General features: G+C 55.8%; 3 protein-coding genes across 5 annotated transcripts in view; 2 read left to right on the top strand and 1 right to left on the bottom strand.

Moving 5' to 3' along the window:
- Window positions 1-6,174: 6,174 nt before the first annotated feature.
- Window positions 6,175-9,933, top strand: CALHM1 (calcium homeostasis modulator 1). The gene is made up of 2 exons (XM_015063144.3): window positions 6,175-6,858; window positions 9,199-9,933. The coding sequence occupies exons 1-2, from the start codon at window positions 6,307-6,309 to the stop codon at window positions 9,679-9,681; spliced, it is 1,035 nt and encodes a 344-aa protein (XP_014918630.2). The 5' UTR covers window positions 6,175-6,306; the 3' UTR covers window positions 9,682-9,933.
- Window positions 9,934-12,198: 2,265 nt separating this feature from the next.
- On the top strand, window positions 12,199-17,387 carry CALHM2 (calcium homeostasis modulator family member 2). Of its 2 annotated transcripts, XM_015063082.3 has the most exons (4): window positions 12,199-12,627; window positions 13,893-13,976; window positions 14,648-15,363; window positions 16,451-17,387. In XM_015063082.3, exons 3-4 carry the CDS (start codon window positions 14,809-14,811, stop codon window positions 16,865-16,867), a joined length of 972 nt encoding a protein of 323 aa, XP_014918568.1. In that variant the 5' UTR covers window positions 12,199-12,627; window positions 13,893-13,976; window positions 14,648-14,808; the 3' UTR covers window positions 16,868-17,387. The 2 variants fall into 2 exon arrangements, with proteins under 2 accessions (XP_014918568.1, XP_014918569.1); XM_015063083.3 differs by lacking the exon at window positions 13,893-13,976.
- A 518-nt stretch (window positions 17,388-17,905) lies between these two features.
- Window positions 17,906-22,710, bottom strand: part of PDCD11 (programmed cell death 11) — a 44,404-nt gene continuing 39,599 nt past the window's right edge. The window contains exons 31-36 of one of the 2 annotated variants that reach the window (XM_027062981.2): window positions 22,414-22,563; window positions 21,960-22,204; window positions 21,067-21,235; window positions 20,340-20,493; window positions 19,717-19,882; window positions 17,906-19,125 (exon numbers count right to left, since the gene is read on the bottom strand). In XM_027062981.2, coding sequence (XP_026918782.2) covers window positions 18,954-19,125; window positions 19,717-19,882; window positions 20,340-20,493; window positions 21,067-21,235; window positions 21,960-22,204; window positions 22,414-22,563 — 1,056 coding nt within the window. In that variant the 3' untranslated portion in view covers window positions 17,906-18,953. Of the gene's footprint in view, window positions 19,126-19,716; window positions 19,883-20,339; window positions 20,494-21,066; window positions 21,236-21,959; window positions 22,208-22,413; window positions 22,564-22,710 lie in introns of both variants that reach the window. The other variant, XM_027062979.2, reaches the window with a different exon arrangement.

The following is a 22,710-nucleotide window of genomic DNA, read 5'->3' as shown; positions in this document are numbered from 1 at the left end:
AGCTCCCACATGGGCATGCAGAGCCTGTTAAGGATTTGTTTACTTCAGTCATTGAAGGGAGTTAAGAATGTGGTCATATAATCAGATGTCCACTCTTTAAAAATCACACTGCCTGCAGCCTGAGAATAGCTTGATAGGGGCCAGCGTGCACTTCAGAAGGAGGCAAGAGCTAGCGGAACCTGGATTAGGGTGGAGATGGGCAGAAATAGGTTGGAAGTATTTAGAACTCTGGGTGTTCTTGTTTGTCAGTGTCCTGCTTAAAATGCAATGCGTAAGGGCGCCCGGGTGGCTCAGTCGGTTAAGCGTCTGACTGCGGCTCAGATCATGATCTCGCGGTTCGGGAGTTCGACCCCCGTGTCAGGCTCTGTGCTGACAGCTTGGAGCCTGGACCTGCTTTGGATTCTGTGTCTCCCTCTCTCTCTGACCCTCCCCTACTCGCGCTCTGTCTCTGTCTCTCTCTCAAAAATAAATAAACATTACAGAAAGTTTTAGAAAAGGGAAGAAAGCCAGCAAAAGGTGGGGAGCCAGCCAGTCACTGCTGTGAACAACTCTGGGAGCCACATGCAGGAGTCATCCCAACCCAAGCGGGAAGGAGTGGAGTGCTTATTACCAATTTCCAACAGTCATTCACTGGGACACTAACTCAGGTACCTCCAGCTTGCCTTGGGCCAGTGTCCCGGGTGTGCTATGAGCAGCCTTCAGAATGTGGAAGCGAATGCTGACAAGGCCGGGTGGGGCCCAGAGGCGCGTGTTACACCTTGTCCAGAGTCCAAGAGACAGAAAGAAAAAGAGCAGGAAGACTGGTAAGAGGTGGGGGTTGGGGGGTTCTATGCCAGAACTCAACCATGTGGCTCCAAGCTGCCTGGAACATGGACCGGGGATTGTGAGGAAGCACATAGACTGTCTGATGAGCGCTACTGGTTTCTGCCACAATATACAACCTTCGATACAGTTTAGCTGATGCAGAAGAGAGTGGCATTATATCCTTCTTAGGTAAAGGCGTTACACCTCTGATAACACAGCTGACAGTCCTTGAGCTGCTTCGGCAGCCACATGTCGCTGATGGTCCCTGCCTCCTACACGGCCCTGTTCTCTGGGTACTCCCATGGCTGCTGGTTGAGGGCAATGCCCACTTGAACACCACACGCTCGTGCTCTCCTACGCAAATTGGGCATTTCCCTAGAGGGACAGCACCCGCTCCCCACAGGCCCCCTTTGCATGCTGCTTTTCATGACACGCTTAACTCTTCCAAGCTGGAGGGGACCCACCGGCACTGGTGAGTGCCAGGACCACTCCTGATGGCTGGAGGCGAAGGGGCCAGTGCACATCCCACAGTGGTGGCCGTGGGTGAGTTTGCCGCCCAAGGCATCAAAAAGTTTGAGCAGGGTCATGATATCCTGCTTTCCACTTACACCCAGTCACACTCTGGGGGGTTACAGGGAAGAGGTGCAGAAGACACAAAACACTGCTGAATGCACTACCAAAGACCCCAATCGCAGCAGATAAGAGTAATGGACCCCCAAAGTCTACCTCCTGATCTCTGGAACTTGTGAGTGGGTTACCTGCAAATGGGACTTTGCAGATGTGATTGTGCTAACAATTTTGAGATGGGGAGACTATCCTGGATTAGTCAGGATTACCCATGCGCTCAGTGTTCTTAGAAGAGGGAGGTGGGACAGTCAGAGGCAGAGAAGTGACGACAGAAGCAGAGGCTGGAGGGACATGGGGTTGTGAGCGGGGGAATGTGGTTATCTTCTCCAAGCTGGGAAAGGCCAGGAAATGGATTCTCCCCGGGAACACAACTGCCAACCCCTTAATTTTTAGCCTGTTGTGACCCATTTCAGACTCCTGACCTCCCAGAACTGTGAGAAAATAAAACTTGTGCTGTTTTAAGCCAATAAACTTGTGGTCATTTTCTACAGCGGTAATAGGAAACAAATAGAGATTTTCAAAATGCACTACTGAAGCTCAAGTACAGAGCTAATAATTATTACCATTCCAAGGTTATTGTAAGGGTCATTTGCCACTCCACTCCCACCTACAGTATCTCCCGGAATCCCCACAACAGCCTGAGCAGTAGGCTGTTTACTTGTCCCCATTCCACAGACAAGAACATTGTGGCACCCAGAGGTTAAATTACCTGCCCGAGGTTCCTGGCTGGTACATGGCACGGCTGAGACTTGAACCCAGGCCATTGGATAGGTTGCTTCTTAACCACCCTGTAACATGGTTTCTTGACTGTTCAGCAAAAGAAACAATGATTGAATGGGCAGGGCGTTGAAGTGGACGTGAGTGGGCAAGAGTGAGGGCAGATGGTATTCCAAGAGGGGGACAGCACAAGTCAAGGGGTGATGGCTAAGGAATTGCCCCCCCGCCCATGCAGCCTTGTGTCCCCGCTGTGGCCTCTGACACAGTTCTGGCCTCACCTGGTGCTCAAGAGGCCACCTCTACCTTCTCCCTAGAGAGCACCTGCTCTGCCCCACCCTCTTTTTGAGGCTGAGAGATTCCTAATCTTCTTCCCACCCCACTGGATCAACTCACTGATAACATTGGTACATGACACCGGGGCAAAGTGACCTCCTTCACCCATTTTATTCCACCCCCCCACCCCAAACTCATTAATGATGACCTTTTCAAATGTTTGACAAATACACTCATGAAAACCCTGACCCAAGGGGGAGTGATAAATTCAAAATTAATGTCTAATATTTAATATTTTCTTTCAATAACTGTAAACCAAATTCTGGTGATAACGAGAATAATAGGTTTCGAACCCAATCAAACTGTTTTATGTCAAGTATTTTAAACTAATGTGGAAGTTAGAACTTGCAAAGAATGGATACAACATGGCATGGAGTAAAAAAGAGGTTCGAGCTGGTAGCCAGCTTGGGTGCCACTAAAAGGGCACATCAGCTACAAACAGGGAGCCGTGCCCACAGTAGAAAACAGAGATTCAAGGCGACCCTTCCGGGCTCCTGGGCTCCTACACCGCACCCCCCCCCCCCCCAGCCTCACCCCTCTACACCTGGGGCTGTGTTTTAGGCTCTGCCGGCAGCTCAGAACCCTTGTCTACCATGCACATTGATGCTGCAGCAGATGTCTGGGGACAGACACCTCCTTGGCTGTATCTCCCTCATCCTGCTCTGCACCTGTGGGTGCACCTCTGGAGGGCCCCCTAAAAGGTCCTGCAGGTGCCACCAGCCTAGATGCTCCAGCTTGAGGACTGAGGGGAACAATATACTTCCCTACCTGTATCCTACTTGTGATACCTAGCATTTCCATCCAAACTAGTAGAACAGGAGAACCTGATACAGCCAAAGGAAAAAGGCAAAAATAATACTCCCCTGTCCTCTCCTTCACACCCAACTCCCACCTAGTCTGAATTCAACTCCTCCACCTACAAGCTGGGTAACATTTAGCGAGTAACTTCACCTAAGCCTTAGTCCCCAGTTCTGTAAAATAGGGACAGTGTTACCTTTCCCATAGGATTGTGGGAGCATTACACAAGGTGATGCATGTGACCAGACACGGAGGAAGCCCCAGGCAGTGCCAGTTCTTGTCAGTCATGCAGAGACACACAGACACAGAGACCTCTCCTATGGTCACTTGCACACATGCAGATGCACAGAGGCCCAGAGCCACAGGGAGCTCGCACATGGGCACACACAGGGACACACAGATCCGGGGGACCCATGGAGCCACTCCATCCAGGCCCTTGCTCTGCCTCAGCCCCATTTGGTTAGAGCTGGACCTGACCTGTTTTTCTGGGAGAACTGGCAGCATCAAAGGGAGCCCTTTCAGCTCTGCCCCACTTTGATATGCTGATGGAGGGGCCCTGGCCTGGCTCCCCACATACTCAGACTTTCATGCCACAGCGCTCCAGGCATAAAACCCCACAGCCCCACCCCTTTAATTTTTGATCTGGGGGAGTAGAGGCAGGAGGTGCAGCTGGGAAAGGATTTCTCATCCACAGTCCATAAACACACGGGCACACTCACAGTGACACAAGCAGACTGGACATAAAAGCACCTGTTTTATGCTCACAGGCATAGCGCCCTGCCTAGCAGGGAGGGGACCCAGCAACCTCGCAGATCCAAATCCTCTGACTCCAGATTCAAGGCTTTTTGCACTGTGAGAGGCTGCATTAGCCCTATCTCCACTGTCACCACCACCACTGTCACCATCATCACCATTACCATAGCCACCATCAGCACCAACAGCATAACCGCCACAACCATCATCCCCACAGCCATCCCTACCATCCCCACCACCACTGTCACCACCACCATCCCCATCGTCCCCACCATCCCCACCACCATCCCCATCATCGCCATCATCCCCACCACCATCCCCACCATCCCCACCACCAACCCCACCATCCCCACCGCCATCACCATCATCCCCACCACCAACCCCACCATCCCCACCGCCATCACCATCATCCCCACCATCCCCACCACCATCCCCATCATCCCCACCACCATCCCCATCATCCCCACCATCCCCACCACCATCCCCACCATCCCCACCACCATCTCCACCATCCCCACCGCCATCACCATCATCCCCACCATCCCCACCACCATCACCATCATCCCCACCACCATCCCCACCACCATCACCTTCATCCCCACCACCGTCCCCATCATCCCCACCATCCCCACCATCCCCACCACCATCTCCACCATCCCCACCACCAACCCCACCACCATCCCCACCATCCCCACCACCATCACCATCATCCCCATCACCATCCCCACCCCCATCACCTTCATCCCCACCACCATCCCCATCATCCCCACCACCATTCCCACCACCATCCCCACCATCCCCACCGCCATCACCATCATCCCCACCACCATCCCCACCATCCCCACCGCCATCCCCACCATCCCCACCACCGTCACCATCATCCCACCACCGTCCCCATCACCCCCACCATCCCCACCATCCCCACCACCATCTCCACCATCCCCACCACCAACCCCACCACCATCCCCACCATCCCCACCACCATCACCATCATCCCCATCACCATCCCCACCACCATCACCTTCATCCCCACCACCATCCCCATCATCCCCACCACCATTCCCACCACCATCCCCACCATCCCCACCGCCATCACCATCATCCCCACCACCATCCCCACCATCCCCACCGCCATCCCCACCATCCCCACCACCGTCACCATCATCCCACCACCATCCCCACCACCCCACCACCATCTCCACCATCCCCACCGCCATCACCATCATCCCCACCATCCCCACCACCATCACCATCATCCCCACCACCATCCCCACCACCATCACCTTCATCCCCACCACCGTCCCCATCATCCCCACCATCCCCACCATCCCCACCACCATCTCCACCATCCCCACCACCAACCCCACCACCATCCCCACCATCCCCACCACCATCACCATCATCCCCATCACCATCCCCACCACCATCACCTTCATCCCCACCACCATCCCCATCATCCCCACCACCATTCCCACCACCATCCCCACCATCCCCACCGCCATCACCATCATCCCCACCACCATCCCCACCATCCCCACCGCCATCCCCACCATCCCCACCACCGTCACCATCATCCCACCACCGTCCCCACCATCCCCACCACCATCCCCACCATCCCCACCATCCCCACCATCCCCACCGCCGTCACCATCATCCCACCGCCATCCCCACCATCCCCACCACCATCCACCATCACTGCCATCACTACCTTATCATACATACCATCACTGTCTGAACTGACCAAGGAGCCTTCTCGAACCCTGATACAGCACAGAGGAAAGACCCAACGGGAAGGGCAGAAGGAGGGCGACACGCTTCCCAGGAGCCCAGGAGAAAAGGTCAAGAAGCTGAGGCCCTGCCACAGCCCTGCATTCTCCCAAACTCCAACCTTATTGGAGACGGTATCTTCCCAGCCTGCGTCTGAGCCTCCTTCCCCTCGCTCCTCCCACACCCACAGAGAACTGGTCTCCGTCAGGTGTGGCCCTCTTGGTTTCCCAGTGCCGGAGGCAGCTGTGGAGAGAGAAGCCCAGGAGGGGCAGGAAGGGAGGGAGGGGCAGAGCCCTGGCTGCACGCACAGGATTGGATGGCTTGTGCCCTCTCAGCCAGCCCCTGACTAGAAGGTTTCTCAAAGAGACGGTGACCTCGGCCGCTGCCCTGAGCTCTGCCCGTCTCTGCCATGAGGCGGGCACCTCCTGGGCAGAGTGGGCCACGGGGGCCATCCTGAAGCGGCGGTGAGGCGGAAGGAGGCCGTCGGGCCCCGTGAGGGGGGGCGCCATGGACAAGTTCCGGATGATTTTCCAGTTCCTGCAGTCCAACCAGGAGTCCTTCATGAACGGCATCTGCGGCATCATGGCACTGGCCAGCGCCCAGATGTACTCTGCCTTCGATTTCAACTGCCCCTGCTTGCCTGGCTACAACGCAGCCTACAGCGCGGGCATCCTGCTGGCGCCCCCGCTGGTGCTCTTCCTGCTCGGCCTGGTCATGAACAACAACGTGTCCATGCTGGCCGAAGAGTGGAAGCGGCCCCCGGGCCGCCGGGCAAAAGACCCTGCCGTGCTGCGCTACATGTTCTGCTCCATGGCCCAGCGGGCCCTCATTGCTCCCGTCGTCTGGGTGGCCGTCACACTGTTGGATGGCAAGTGCTTCCTCTGTGCCTTCTGCACTGCCGTGCCCGTGAGTGTGCTGGGCAACGGCAGCCTGGCGCCCGGCCTGTCCCCACCCGAGCTCGCCCGCCTGCTAGCCCGGGTGCCCTGCCCCGACATCTATGACGGCGACTGGCTGCTGGCCCGCGAGGTGGCCGTGCGTTACCTGCGCTGCATCTCCCAGGTGAGGGGGTGCCACAGCCTTGGCATGGGTCTCCCCTCACAGCCTGGGGTCCCTCTGGCAAGGCCCAATCCCTCGCTTCTTGAAACGGGGCTTTCTCAGGGTACAGTCGTGTTTCTCAATGGATTGGGGCTCCCCAGACTGGGCTGGGTCTCCCCCTCAGACGGAGCTCTTTGGGACAGGGGCGTATTTTCCCAACTGAGGCCAGGACTTCTGAAGGCAGAGCCGTGTGTCTTCCCTGGATCAGCACCACCTGGGAAAAGTGATGTGGCTACCTCAGCCCAGAGGTCTGTCCTGTCTCGAGACCCCTAGAGTGGACCCAACAGCTCAGGCAGCCCCACCTTCTCCATCCTGAGTGCCGGCTTAGAAGCCTGGTGTATTTGCATCCTTTTCTTCTTCCAGGCCGGGGCGGTGGCGAGGCAGGTGGGTGGCTGGGCCATTTGGGTACATTTCCCTGGCAAATGCCCCCAGTAGGTGCCCCTCTGCTCAGGGAGTGGGATCCGAGGGTCCTGGGTCCCCTGGAAGGGAGGGTTTGGGGAGGGGATGTACTGTTGGGATGCACCTTAAAGGCAAGGGTAGAGGGCCCACTGATGGGCCAGAGCTTGGTCCTCCCCAGCCCCACTCCCTCATCCTCTGCCCCCTGGACGTCCCCCACCTAAGCCCCCAGGCCTCCCCTGCAGTCGCTGCAGCACGGGGAGGAACCTGGCAGCAGATGGACCAGGGGCTGTCAGGGGAGGGGCAGGGGGCCGGGCCTGCCCTGCCAGGGCTAGAGAAACACTCTGCTCTGGCAAGTCCAGACCCTTGGCTCCCCATCTCCGGCCCTCCCGTGGGGCCCGTGTCACCACCACCACATGGATGTCGCACTCTGAGTGTACGAGCTCTGCTTCCCTCCCAAACCACTCCCTCCCTTGTGGACACTTGTGCCATCATGCCAGGCCTCAGGGCCTGGGGCAACTGTCCCTCCACCCGACGTTTAAACCACTGCATCATAAACTAAAAGGTCCCCCAGGGGACACGCTGCCTGGCCTATAGACATGTTTCATCTGGCCTTCCAAGTGAATTCAAAATTCAATTTTGGAATTGGTCTGAAAACCTCCTCTGAAAACCAGAAATTTTCCCATAAAATTCAGATTTCTGGCTTTGCTTAAAACCTGAAGATATCTTGGGGCGCCTGGGTGGCTCAGTCGGTTGAGCGACCGACTTCGGCTCAGGTCACGATCTCACGGTTTGTGAGTTCAAGCCCCGCGCATTGGGCTCTGTGCTGACAGCTCGGAGCCTGGAGACTGCTGCGGATTCTGTGTCTCCCTCTCTCTCTCTCTCTCTCTCTGCCCCTCCGCCACTCATGCTCTGTCTCTCTCTCTCTCTCTCTCTGTCAAAAATAAATCAACATTAAAAAAAATTTTTTTTTAAAAACACATGAAGATCTCCAGCCCCACAGGGTGCGCATTTCCTCTTGGAGCAGCACAGGGGATGCCTGCTCCCCCCGACCAAGCACATGCTCTGCAGCTCCCCAGCCCATGTGTGCTCTGCCACAACACCAGCTCCAATTACAGGCACTTACCTCGCATCCTGATCCGGCCAGACACTTCTCTGTGCAGCTGGGGGCTGATCCAGAAGCCCAGGTTAGGAGAGCGTCCTGCCCGGGCCTGACTGAACTATCAGCAGAGCGGATCTGGCACCCAAGCATCTAGGGCTCTCCAGCACAGAGTCTGAGCAACTGTCTTATTTGTCTCCGTGACCTTTGAGGGCCCAACTCAGAGCCCACACAGAGAAGCCTCGTGTAGTGCTAGCTACTGAAAGGCAGACAATTCCAGGAGCCAGAGGACAGGTACCAGACTCAGAGGACGAAGGGTCACTTTGGCCCTGGGAGGTGAACGAGGACATAGTAATAGTGGCTAACAGTTCCTGAGCGCTAAGCACGTACCAGGCTGTGTGCCGTGTATTATTACATTTAGTCCTCGCAGAAACCCTATGAGATATGTACCGTCAACAACCCCATTTTATACGTGGGGAAACTGAGGCACAGAGAAGCCAGACACCTTGCTCCTGGTCAACTGGTAAGGACTGGAGACAGGGTCCAAAGCCAGGCAGCCTAATTCCAAGGTGTGCCCAGCTAACTCCTGTGCACTGAGTGCCAGACCCACACGTCGGGCGTTTTACTCACATGATCCCATTTCCATGCCCATTTGACGGAAAAGGAAATGGAGGCCAAGAGGTAAGATCATTTGTCCCGTCAGTCCTCTTTTCCCTAAAGGCCCTGACATACAGAGTGCTTTGGGGGTTTAGCCAGGCTTGGGATGCTGGAGAGCAATGCCAGCCGACTCCCTCCTCTCTCCCCTGCAGGCACTGGGCTGGTCCTTCGTGCTGCTGACCACACTGCTGGCATTCGTGGTGCGCTCTGTGCGGCCCTGCTTCACACAGGCCGCCTTCCTCAAAAGCAAGTACTGGTCCCACTATATCGACATCGAGCGCAAGCTCTTCGACGAGACGTGCACGGAACACGCCAAGGCCTTCGCCAAGGTCTGCATCCAGCAGTTCTTCGAGGCCATGAACCACGACCTGGAATTGGGTCACGCCCACGGGGCACTGGCCACGGCCCCCGCCGGCTTGGCTGCCCCAGCGCCCCCCGAGGGTGCTGAGGAGGAGAGGGAGAAGCTCCGTGGCATCACGGATCAAGGCGCCGTGAACAGGCTGCTCACGAGCTGGCACAAATGCAAGCCGCCCCTGAGGCTGGGCCAGGAGGAGCCGCCGGTGGGCAACGGCTGGGCGGGGGGCGGGCCCCGGCCTCCACGCAAGGAGGTGGCCACCTACTTCAGCAGAGTGTGAGCTGTGGCCAAGCGGAGAGGCGAGAGAGGGGGTCTGAGCCCATGGCCTCTCAGACCCCCAAACCAGATGGGAAGATGAAGTCTGCAGGTTCTGGGCGATAGGCCCCCGGAGCAGACCCACATGCATTTACCTGCCACTGAGGCAGGAAATTTGGAGCTGGACGGGGACCTTAGTCCTCCAGCTGTGACACAGCAATATGAGTCAGAAGGGCTCAGAACTGGCTCGTGGGGGGGGCAAACTCCCACCTGACCAGCCCCTCCCAAGCCACTTCACCCCTGCTTCGCTATCTCCTCTCAGGTTCTACAGCCATCCTTGCTCTGGATTGCTACCATCTCTGCTCGCTTATGCGCAAGTCTCAGGGAGTGGGGGGGAGGGGGACGTCCAGTCATCTCACAAAGCAGGAATCCTGATTTGGGTCAGTATCCTGAATGAGGCTGAGAGTGGGCCGTGAGGACATGGCCCACAGCCTCACCCGATGTCGCACACCTGCAGTGCTAGGTGATGACACAAGATGCCAGAAGTTCTGTCTACTTAGGGGGAAGCCAGAGTGCGTGGTCACCACAGAGGCCACCCAACAACTTGAGTATATTTATTTAGTGCTGAGCACAAGTCTTCCTGCCTTAGCCATTTGAGCTGCTGTAACAAAATACCACAGACTGAGTAGCTTATAAACAACAGAAATTTACTTCTCACACTTCTGGAGGCTGGAAGTCCAACATCACGGCACCGGCACGGTCACGTTCTGATGGAGGCCATCTTCTTTGTTCAAAGCCGGCACCTTCTCAAGGGAGCTCTCTGGAGCCTCTGGTCAAGGCACTAATCCCACTCATGAGGCTCTGCCTTCATGACTTAAGCATCTCCCAGAGGCCCCTCCCCCTAGTACCATCACCCTAGGGGGTTAAGATTGAGCACATGAATGGGGGGGGGGGGGAGACACATTCAGACCATACCACCCTCCCTTGGAGGGGTCCTTGGAGACCGCCTGAACACCTGCTTCACATCCAGGTCTTGTGGAAAATCAGACCTCCCCTGAGCTCAGGCATTTAGAAAAAAAGCTGAATTTTTCCCATTTTCTCAGAAACCCTACTCCCTGGGAAGGGGTCTCTAGAGTGCTAAGAGGCTCTGCCCTGAGACGGGGAGGAGGGGGGAGGAGTGGAAGGGGAGCTGTCTGCAGTGGAAACAGCTCAGGCTCCAGAGCCAGAGAAAACTGGGTCACATGCTGACTCTGCCAGTTACAAACTGTGTCCCTCGGGCCAACTGCTTCCTTTTCTGTGCCTCAGTTTCCTCATCTGTATAATGGGGCACCTACCTGATGGGGTTGTTAAAATCATGAAACAGGTGAAGGGTGTAAAGCACAGAATAGGTACTCAGTATGCAGTGGCTCATGTGTTTGTAGATTTCTGAACCTGACAGCTTATCCGACCCTGGACAGAACGGGAGGGCGACATAAGGAACTGGAGACACCTTGTCGAGGAGGGAATTGAGGGCCAGGAAGATGTGAGTCCCACTCATCTAGGAATTCATTTTGATCTTGATCCCTACAACATCGCTTTAATAATTTCCCTTCTTCCCAACTACTCTTCCCTCCATTCCCACTTCTAAGACTCAGCCTGAGCTCCTTTCATTATTTGGGAGGAGGACACGCCCAGGGTATCAGGAGGTACAAACGCCAAAGAAAGAGCAAGGTTTTGGGTCAGGCAGATTGGGGTTCAAGAACTAGAGCTGTAGGACCTCACTAGATCCCTCCAAACTTCAGTGTGTCTATGTGAAAAACAGATCTTAAAAAGACCTGCTTTTCAGAATTATGGTGAGGATAAAGGAGGATAACTTTTGAGGAAGAATCTGGAATGGTGTTTGGCACCTGGTAGGATCTGAATAATAACCACTGGTCCTTTCCGTTCATTTCTGCACAGGGACAAGCACAACTCAGGGAGGCCAGTGTGGCACTCGGCAGTCCCACCGTCACAGAACCACAAACGTTGCAGAGATGACACAGGGGGGAACTTGAGGGAGGTCTTTCCCTTAATCATAGGGCTCATCTAGCCTGTCCTTGGACAGGGCTCTCCCCTTTAGAATTCTTGACCCGTGACTTTCCAGCCTCAGCTTGCACACTCCCACAGATGGGGAGCTCATGACCGCTTTCTGGGACAGGCTGGGCAGCTCTGATGGTTACAAAGGGGTTCTTGCAGCAACTCGCCTTCTTGTAATTTCTACCCACCATCCGGTGGTCTGCGCACAGGGCCTCAGAGAATCACGGTGCCAGCCCTCCTGAGATGTGAAGCAGTGCCGGGGGAGTTAGCTGAAGTATGGACAGAAGACCCAGTGGTGGGGAGGAGGACCGACAGGTGCAGGGCGGCTCTGAGGGAGAGGAGCCAGAATAAGGTAGGGAGGCCGTGGCCTGTGCATCCTGCTAGTGGTCAGCATCAGTCTGGTGGCGCCTCTCCTCCAACCCTCCTGGGGCCTCCGTGGCAGCTCCTGTCCAGTGGGGGTCAAGCACGGACAGCACTCCTGACACTGGCAGGGAGGACAGGCCCAGGCAGGATCTCCCAGAGGGCCCCCTTGCCTGGCCCCTGAACTGGTCCCCCTGGTGTGCAGCTGGCTCAGGAGGGCAGGCGCAGGCCAGGCGCTGCTAAACAGGCAGCCCAACTTCCTCTCCTCTTGCACCGCCCTCACCACCCGCCCTCCCCTGCCTGGCGCCTGAAGGCGGCTGTTTTTCCACTCACTGCTACTGCCCGAGTTCCATCCTGCTGTTTCCTTCTCTTCCTGGAGTTAAAACTTCTTAGAAAACAGCGCCAGGCCGGCCTAGGCCCTGCTGGTCTCCAGCTCCCGGCTCCAGTGCAGAAGAAAGCGCAAGACAGCCCGAAAGCACTTCGGGTCAGGGCCGCCCTGCAGGCCCACGCCCCGCGGAGGCTGAAGCCACTGGTTGTCGCCCGCAACTGGCCCCAGGTAAGAGGAAGGGCCCTTCTCTGGGGTGTGCCAGGTGACGGGGAGGATGGGGAGGATGGGCGGGCTGCTCAAGGCCACCCGGAGGGATTGTCCTGGGAATAAAGGCCCCTCCGAGGCTCCTCACTCTGGACCCCGCCAGTTGTGCCCCTCCCAGCCTGTCCCACTTTCTGTCCCGACTGCTGTTGTCAGAGGTCCCACCCAGGCCTAGATGTGACCCCTTCCTGGCCTGCGAGACAGGGCCGGTAGTCTCAGCCGATGGCCTGGTTTCTTCTCTGTTCACTACCCCAAGGATTCAGGTATCTTGTACCCCATTTTGGGCAGCTTCTGAACCCATGAAGGCTCATTAGGAAACTTGAAGCCAAGAGGGGAAGAGCAAGAGGGAGAGGAGCCTGCCTTTAACCCATTCATCCCTGGCAACATTATAAACTTTTTCCCAAAGAGTGCAACCAGAGGCCCTGGGCTGAGTGGGAGGGAGTCAGGTCCCTCCTCCTGCTCCTGGCTCCCCACGTGGTCACTGCCGGGGCCCATCTGGCAACCTGGGCAGAGACCAGGAAGGGTGGCGGATACAGAGGAGGTAGAGAAGGAAATATGGGCAGGTCTCCCCCGCTTTGTTTGCTGCCCACTCCATCCCACCACTCCCAGGCTGCTTCTGGCTGTGGGCTTTTTTTCATCCCCTAGATGGGGAGGACATAGGACCACACCCTGGAATGTCTGCTTGTGTGGGTGGAGCCTAGGAAGGGAGTCGGGACAGAACATGGCTGGAGCCTCAGCCACTTCCTGGCAGGCTGCCAGGACCACATGGCAGAGCAGGCTGGGTATGGGCTGGTGGGGATGGTCAAGCCTTAGCCCATCAAGGCTGCCTGTCCCTGGCAGGCTGGGCAGCCCCCCGGGAGGCTGCTTAGAAAGGGAGGGGTAATGGGTGGGGAATGGAAGGTTCACCAGGGCTCTCTCATGGATGAGCAAAGAGCAAGGTCAGGAGGCCAAGAAAACAGAGGACTGACTTAGCTAGACCCACCCCTGTCCACTTCCCAAGCCTCCTTACATCAGGCTCGAAAGTCCTGCCCAGGCACCTCCATACTTTAATGGCCTCGAGCAAGGCAATTACTCCTCTTTAGACCTTAGTTTCCTGATATTTGCAGGAAGGAGAAACATGCCAGGGGCCTCACCTCTGGGAGCCACCCTAAAGACTTGACAGGGTGAGGTAGGGGGTTTCTGACGCAGAACAGTTATTAGGCATCACTTTTCCCCCTTTCTTTTCCCCCCAGCACCGCTAAGGAGAGAGCAAGGGCCAGAATGATTTGGCCTCTTTTCACAGATGAGGACACCGAGACCCAAAGAAAAGTCATGAAGTACGTTGAAAGCCAGGATCTCCTAAACCAGTCCAGATGCTGAGGTCTCCAAAATGAAAAGTTCTCATGAATTCTAGGAACGCCGCACCAGGCTTACCACTGACCGAGTCCCCTTCCTCCACCCCACCCCACCCCACCTGAGTCAGGCCCAAGTCCTTTACCAGGTCACCCACTCAGCTGTTATACCCATGGGCTACAGGCCTTGAGGACAAAACCCTCCAAGTAGTCCTAGGTCCCTTAACACATCAGAACTACTTGGAACCCCATATTCCCCAGGGCCACAAGGCCATTCTTAATCCCTCCTTCAAGGGAAGCTTGTGGGAGTAACAAGAACCTGAGTGCCTGAGGCAGACAGACCTGAGCATGAATCTCATCTCTGCCACTTACTTACATGTGACCTTGGCAAGCCCCTCCCCCTCAGGAAGCCTCCACCCTCTCTGCATACACTGGGGATATGACAACACAGTGAGATCCTGACCATGGGCAATGAGGGATGGAAAGCACCTGGCACCTAGCAGAGGCTCAGTGAGCAGTGGCTGCCACCACCCTGTCCACCAGGCCCTGGGGCTCCCCAAGTCTCCTTCCCATCTCACCAGCCTGGCCACACAAGATCCCCTCAAACCCTTTCAGTTTTCAGAGGCACACATTTATCGTCACTTACTGTCCCACAGGGAGCGCTCGGCCAGCCACTAGAGGGGCTAAGATGACAAGACCTCGCCCTGCCTTCAGATGCCTACCAGCCTGCACGCCTTCTTAGTCCCACCAGGAACCATCGACCCCAGGCTCCGCCTGCACCTCCCCTTGCAGTTGGTCCCCCAGCCGACTCATCACCATGGCAGCCCTGATTGCAGAGAACTTCCGCTTCCTATCGCTCTTCTTCAAGAGCAAGGACGTGATGATTTTCAATGGGCTGGTGGCACTGGGCACAGTGGGCAGCCAGGAGCTGTTCTCTGTGGTGGCTTTCCACTGCCCTTGCTCACCTGCCCGGAACTACCTATATGGGCTGACAGCCATCGGTGTGCCCGCCCTAGCACTCTTCCTCATCGGTGTCATCCTCAACAACCACACCTGGAACCTAGTTACCGAGTGCCAGTACCGGAGGACCAAGAACTGCTCGGCCGCCCCCAACTTCCTCCTCCTAAGCTCCATCCTGGGCCGTGCGGCCGTGGCCCCCGTGACCTGGTCTGTCATCTCCCTGCTGCGCGGTGAGGCCTACGTCTGTGCTCTCAGCGAGTTTGTGGACCCCTCCTCACTCACAGCCGGGGAAAAGGGATTCCCACCAGACCATGCCACGGAAATCCTGGCCAGGTTCCCTTGTGGGGAGGGCCCTGCCAACCTGTCAGGCTTCCGGGAGGAGGTCACCCGCAGGCTCAAGTACGAGTCCCAGGTAAGGCTGTGCAAAGGGAAGTTGTTCCTCTTTCTTCCCTAGGCGACGGCTGGTGGGGAGGTGCTGGGATGGTCCAGCCTTGAAGGCAGAGTTGTCCTCAGGGGCTGAGGTCTCCAGGAAAGCACTAGATTGTCAGCGTCAGGTGTCTGAGCCGGGTAACCTTTGAGTTAGGACTTGGTGAAGCAACTTTTAAACATTAAAGGAATGTTCTGGCTTAGACTAAGCCTCGATCCCAGTCACAGATTAAACCTCTACTTCGGGGCCCTGGGTGGCTCAGTTGGTTAAGCGGCCGACTTCGGCTCAGGTCATGATCTCGCAGTCAGTGAGTTCGAGCCCCGCGTCGGGCTCTGTGCTGACAGCTCAGAGCCTGGAGCCTGTTTCAGATTCTGGTGTCTCCCTCTCCTTGACCCTCCCCCGTTCATGCTCTGTCTCTGTCTCAAAAATAAATAAACGTTAAAAAAAAAAAATTAAAAAAAAAAAACAAAAAAAACCCCTCTACTTCACCCAGATTGAGCACAAACCCTTGCAAGCTTATGAAACGGTTGCCGTCAGCTAGGAGGTGACACGTTCCTATTCCGGGAAGGACCCCGGCCCAGCACGAAGTCAGCCTTCAAGTGCTGCTGTCATAGGGGAGTCCCCCAAGCCAGGAAGGGGTGTTGACTCAGGACGCAGTGGCTGCTGCCCTGATCCTAGCCTTAGCTGTGGCTCAATTCTGAAGGAGCAGAGGTCAGCCTGGGGAGAGAGGACAAGGGCAGAGACGGGGGCAGAAAACACCGCTAGGAGTATTAACTCAGAGCAGCAAGGGATGAGGGACACAAGGAGAGCACAGGATTTTCTAAACAAACAAATAAAACACAACAGAGAAAGTGAGTTCAAGGGAGTGAGGACAAAGAAGCGGAATCACAGCCATAAGGGCCGGTTTCCCTTCTAGTAGGATCTGCCCTCAGGGGGGTTGTGGCTGAGGTTCGGTTCGGCCCAGCCCAGCCCAGCCAGAGCCCTCTGACCAGCTCCTCCCACTTCCTCCTGGGGCGGGTGAGGGTCTAGGCAGCTCCTTGTCCCTCCTCAACCCTGCCCCTTCTCTGGCCAGCTCTTCGGGTGGCTGCTTATCGGCATGGTGGCCATCCTGGTGTTCCTGACCAAGTGCCTCAAGCATTACTGCTCACCACTCAGTTACCGCCAGGAGGCCTACTGGGCACAGTACCGCGCCAACGAGGACCAGCTCTTCCAGCGCACGGCCGAGGTGCACTCGCGGGTGCTGGCCGCCAACAACGTGCGCCGCTTCTTCGGCTTTGTGGCGCTCGACAAGGACGATGAGGAGCTGGTGGCCAGGTTCCCCGTGGAAGGCACCCAGCCTCGGCCACAGTGGAACGCCATCACGGGCGTCTATCTGTACCGCGAGAACCAGGGCCTCCCGCTCTACAGCCGCCTGCACAAGTGGGCCCAGGGTCTGGCGGGCAACGGCACGGCACCAGAAACTGTGGAGATGGCCCTGGTCGCCTCCTGAGGGACCAGTTCCCGCACTCTTTGCCAGTGACGGTGCCTGGACTCAAACGGAACTCCACCGCCTGCTCACAGCATCAGAAGGGGATGATTTTTTTTTTAACTTTTTGGGGAAACAGGTCAGAAGCAAGGAACACAAAGCACCCTGGGGTGTGGAAAGCTAGTAGACAACGTGGTCTGCTCCGACAGCAAGGCTCTCAGACCTGAAGAAACGCCCTGTCCTGCTGCCACCAAACACTTGGTCAACCGCTTTGGGGAAAAGGCCCTTTCCCAGAACCGAGCCTTAATTAACTATGATGTGGACAACTGCTTACCGGTGAGACTCCCAAGCTGGGAAGCCCCGGCCAGCAGAGCCAGGTGAGCATGATATCCTTGTGCAGGATATCGTGCACTTACCGTATGTGTGATTGCACGCGGATACCTGGCTCAGCAGTGCTCAGCCAGGAAGCTGCCCTCCAATGTAAGCCTCTGGCTTTATTTTATATACTTAAAATTTTTGATAAAGTTGTTCCTAGTATAAACGAGTAGCTTGGTGTCTGCATTATTGGATGGGCTATGCCACAGCAGGCTGGTGGTCACGGAGACAGGCCCAAATCCCATCCCCTTGGGATTGGCGGGGGGGATAGAGAGACTCTGAGCAAAATTAAAATGGATGGAAGGGAGGGCAGGGGTGCAGGGAAAGCCAAATGTTCCCACATGTGGGAAGGCCCTACGGCTGATGATGTCTTGATAGTTAGATTGTTATCTGATTTGATCTGGGGAACAGATGAAGCCTGGCCTGTCTCAGATGGAAGATCACCACAAATTCCATGAGTCAAAAGACCCAACACTCAGGAGGGTAGACTAGCTCCTATAACTTAGTGCTAATGACCAAAACCCAGGATAGCCCCACCTCTGCCTCTCCCCACCACCCACACATGCCCACCCTTGTCTGACCGCCTCCACCATCTCTAAAACCTTTGATGCTCTCCTTGTCCCTATCCTGCTTCCCAGCATTCAACCCAGTCACTTCCCATAGGAAAGCTCTCCAGTTCTCAGCACATTTAAAGTGCTGCCAAAGAAAACGTTTAATCCCCTTAAGACCAGCCAGAAAAGAACTGGCCTCTACAACTGAGTCTGTGCTGGCCTCCAAGAATTCTGGAACATACAGGATTATTACCAAAGGAGGTGGATGCCACCTTTCTGGGAAATTTACAAGGGCCCCAGGGAGGCGTGGGTGTGGTGGACCCAACATGTCCCCTTTCCCTCAGGTCTCAAGGAAAATCATCCAGCCAATCAATGCCCTCCATCCAAGGATCTCTCCCCATCGGGGCTATAGGGAGACACAGAAAAACTGTGGCCTCCCCAACTCACACAGCACAGCAATCTAGGTCCTCACCGAGCCTCCTAACTACCCGGCCCCACCACTATTCCAAGTAGGACTTTTTGACCCCATTTCACAAATGAGGCACCTAACTTAGGAGAATCTGGATAATCTGAGCCTGGTGGGCCTGGGAGGAAACCTCCCAGGTGGTTCATGTCAATCCCTGTGGCTTTCCTCTCAGGTACCCGGGTTCCCCAACTGTCCTTTCTGGGGTCTGCCTTCATCCTCCTGTCCCAGCCTCACTGAGTCCACAAAAGGGCACAAGTGCTAGCTGAGTGCAGGCTGCAGGACTCAGCCTAGGGGAGGAGGCCCACTCCCTGGATCTTGCTGACCCCCTCTAGTTGGACCAGGAGCCTACTGGGGCCAGAGTGAGATCCTGACCACCAGGTCATCAGAAGTTAGCCCCTCCATTCTTGTCCCCAGCAAACTCCCAGGAAGGAGAGCGCCTCAGCTTTTCTAGGGGTCCAAGAGTCTGCTGCCTACAACCACTGAGCAGCCTCAGAAAAGGGTACAAATGAAGTAAACTAGTACTTAAAACAAGCAAAAAGGCAGTCTAAGAAAGCTCAAGTTCTTTTCCATCCTGACAGGATTACCCTAAAAGGTGCTGCAGAAAAAGCAACACTTAAATAAGAGTCCTCAGACAACACAGCTTTTCAGCCGCCCACACGCCTGAGATTCGCCAGGGCTGGCCCCCTGCCGACAGTGGTCATCTGAGGCCCGCGGGCCACTAGTCCTCCAACACGGAGCTCTTGGCTTCCACGTATTCCAGGGCCTTCGCCTTCACGGCCTGCACGTCCTTCTCAGTGCCGTGTTGTTTCTCATAGTCCAGGTAGCGCTTGAAGAAGAATTTCATTCGCTTGGGAGCCAGGCTGAGATGAATGACCCGCTCAAAGATGTCCCTGGGAGGAAGAGCAAGGCAGCATTTGCCTGTTGGCCCCCGGCCACTCGACTGCTGGCTAGCTGTCACCCACTCGCCCTCTGGCCCTGGAGCCAGGCTGTCTGTTTTCCAGCACTCTCACATCTGTCTTTACATTCATTGCCATTTTAAAGTCCTAAGGTGTCCATGGGAAGATGGACTGCCACCCTCTTTCTAGATCAAACACCCACAGGCCTGGGCAAGGCACTAGTTCTTTCTGACCTCAATCCATCCATCCCTAATCATCTCTGCCTTGTGGAGACACAGGCGACAACAGCAAGCCCATGAACATTCTCTATCACCAGAAGCAGGTACAATGAATTATGCAGGAAGCCCAAATTTCCTGACTCCCACACCAGGACCAGCCTACCACCCACCCCAGGTTCCAGATACAGAAAAAGAGGTTGCAAAGTGAATGCCACAGGACCTGGTATGTCATGTCAAAGATGTTCTTCAGAGAGTGTAAGAGAACCGGGGATCCTGGAAGCTGACTGTGGGGCTAAAACTTATACACTTGGCCAACGTCCCCCAATCCCCACAGTTAAATCAGCCCCGATCTGTCTTCCCCTCTCACCGGACTTCCTTCTGGCTGCCATGCTTAATGGTCATGTCGATGTAAACCGACCAGACATCGGTGCGCTTTGGGTAGGTGCTCAGTGTGTTCTCAAAAATGGCTTTGGCCCGTTCCGCATCCCCTAGCTGGAACTCCAGCTGGGCAAACTTGGCAATCACATCCACATCTGCAGGGAGAGGACAGCTCAGATACACAAAGCAGACAGACCCCTCACCACAGCACAATGTGCTACATGTCAGACACCGTCTGACCCCTGACTCCCTGCTCCCAGGTTCCAAGATGACAGTTGGGACAGTGGGGCAGTTTAGGGCCAAATACACAGACGGGTACTGATCTATGACTTCCACTGGAGAGTCTCTCTGGGCCCAGTAGGGAGAGGGGGCAGGGGCAACAAAGTTAGCACTAACTGTTTTTTGTTCCTTCATCTTTGAAGTTTAGCATCTGAAATGCAACACATGGTTACGTCCATGAGCATGTAATCAATAGAAAAATAGTTATATGCCCTCCACTAGGCTTTCCCAACACCACACCCCGCTCAGAGAAAACCCCCAATCCCTACGTCCAGACATCAGAGAGCCTAATGTGATCTGGAATCAGGCTGGAAGGTGGGGATGAACACTCACGCTCTTTATTGGGCAGACACTCGAGGGCTCGCTGCATCACACGGTGACTGGCCCCAGCCTGGCCTCTCCGCAGAAGAAAGGCACCATATTTGATCCAGACAGATTTCTCCTGCCTGAATCGCTTCAGCATCCGGTTGTAGAGCTCACCAGCTTCCTGTGGGAAAGAAAAGGTAAGCTACAGAGTGTGATACAACAGAGACAGGCAGCAGCTATGCTCATGAGGGGCTAGACGTAGCCTCAAACTCCAGTCACTGTGCAGGCCCAATTCTAGGTGCCTGAGGGAAGCAGAGAGGCTCACAGAACACATGAAGGAGCCTTACAGGTGAGGAGTCTCCCTATCAATCCTGTGCTGCATGGAAGTCCAAACAGGAGAAGAGAGAAGGTGAGAACAACATGGGGGCACATGAGAGACAGAAAAGGGACACTCTGCCGAGCTGCTGCCTCATGGCTGTAAACCCAAGGGATATACACCAGGGGTCAGCTGTCCCTTCACTTCCTTCCGCTGCCGGCTGCAGTCCTAAAGTAGAGGGGGGAGGAAATGACTCCGCCCACTTAGAAGCCAAACAAGTTAGGGCCCAGAGGACACATAGCAAGCCTGTGGCAGGGCTGTATCCAGAATGGGGGAATTCATCCCTGTGACTTCCCTGCTGCCTCTGTGACTCCCAGGAGTTAGTTTCTGAGCAGCTAAGGACCCTCCGGCAGCGGGCCACCCAGATCAGACTCCTACCTGGAATTTCTCTGACTTGGTGTAGATGTCAGCCAGATGGAGAAAGACCTTGAGAGGCTCATTGTACTGCACAGCCCGCTCAAAGACCTTGGTCAGTGACTCCGGAGAGCCGTACATGTTCTCTAGATTCAGCAGAGCCACCCATACATTCAGCTTCTCCTGCTCCTCTCTGGAGAGAAAGTCAGCACATGAGCTCCATCACCTCAGCCCAAGAAAGCCCCCACTACTGCCCAGGGATGCAGACTGGAACTATTTCTTCGTTCCCTGGCTCTATCCACATCCTCAGTTTCCAGCCCCTAGTGAGAACCCTGAGAAGCCCAGTCCCCACTGCAGCTCACACAGAAGCAGAACACCAGCCCCTGACTGTGGGGGTTCCCCTGGCATCTGCCTCCATTCCTAGAAAGGAAGCCCACTAAATCTTAAACTGGCTAGATGTTTGGGCAGGAAGGAGCAGAATCTTCTGGTCTCTCTCTCCAAACTAAGAGAATGAAGCAAAGGATCACCATCCCTCCTCTTAGCGGTCAGAAAACTCACTCTACCCTGTGCCTGGAAATGGCCACCGAGAGCGTCTGCAACCCAGGTATGTGGAGTTATTTCCCCTGTTCTACTTCTGCTCCAAGTTAGGCCCTTTATTTCAGTGTAGGGACTCCTGTAAACCCTTAGCCACTTCAGTGAAGGAGACTATAAAATATTAACAAGCAGATCTGTTTCACAGATGGCGCAGCAATGAGACAAGCCTGGGAACCTATGGGTGCGGGTGGCGGCCACCCAAACTGCTGTCGGCCTGCCGAAGAGGAAATGACCCACAGGCGGCAAGCTCTGCAGCCGGCGGAGACACAGCCCTCCCTTTCAAGAGCCACCCTTCCACCAAAGCAGGAGGACAAGGCCAAGACCTGAAGGAAATGGTCTTGAGAGCCCTCTCAGCCACGGCCCGGGCCTTCTCGATCTCTGTGGCCTGCAGGTGGAAGGCCATGTACTGCAGCCACAGGATGGAGCTGTTGGGGGAGCTCAGCAAGAGTCGGTCAAAATCATCTGCGGACTCTGGCTGTCGCCCGGGATCCATCAGTGCCTCCTCAATGCGGGACAGCTCTTTCTCTGCCTTCTGCTTCTCCAACATCCTTTCCTTCTTGCTCCTCTTCTGCTACAGAAGGCACAAAAGTTAGTGAGTAATCTGCTCCTCAGACCCTTGCAGAGATCTGCAGTTGAAGCCAAGAGTTGGCAGGGCAGTCAGTGAGCTCTGTAAATACTCCCCGGCCTGAGATTGCCCCGCCCTGCCAGGAGGGACACCCAGGCCAGGAGAGAGCAAAGAGAGACTAGCACCAAGGGGTCCCCTGCAAAATACGACACCGTGGACTGCTGTGGCTTGTCGTCCTCCTCACTGTCTGAGCTCTCTCCTCGAGGTGGTAAGGCCGGGGTCAGAGAGTCTAGCCCCACGTCCCAAATGAAACCGGAGGACAGCTGTAGCCGGGGCACTTCTGCTGGCCTGGTTGGCTTCCCCTGAAGGAGCACAAGAGGTGTGTGAGGAAAGCACTCAGCTCGGGCTGCACCCTGTTCCGACCCCATCCCACCTGGAGGAGCAGGGGCTCCCACCAGGCCCAGAGACCCTTGCTCCCTCCCAGGGCCAGGTTAGGCCCGCTCCACTGG

The sequence above is a fragment of the Acinonyx jubatus genome, chromosome D2 (genome assembly GCF_027475565.1).
Source record: "Acinonyx jubatus isolate Ajub_Pintada_27869175 chromosome D2, VMU_Ajub_asm_v1.0, whole genome shotgun sequence".
In the NCBI taxonomy this organism is placed as follows: Eukaryota; Metazoa; Chordata; class Mammalia; order Carnivora; family Felidae; genus Acinonyx; species Acinonyx jubatus.
This window is presented reverse-complemented; position numbering and strand designations above follow the sequence as displayed.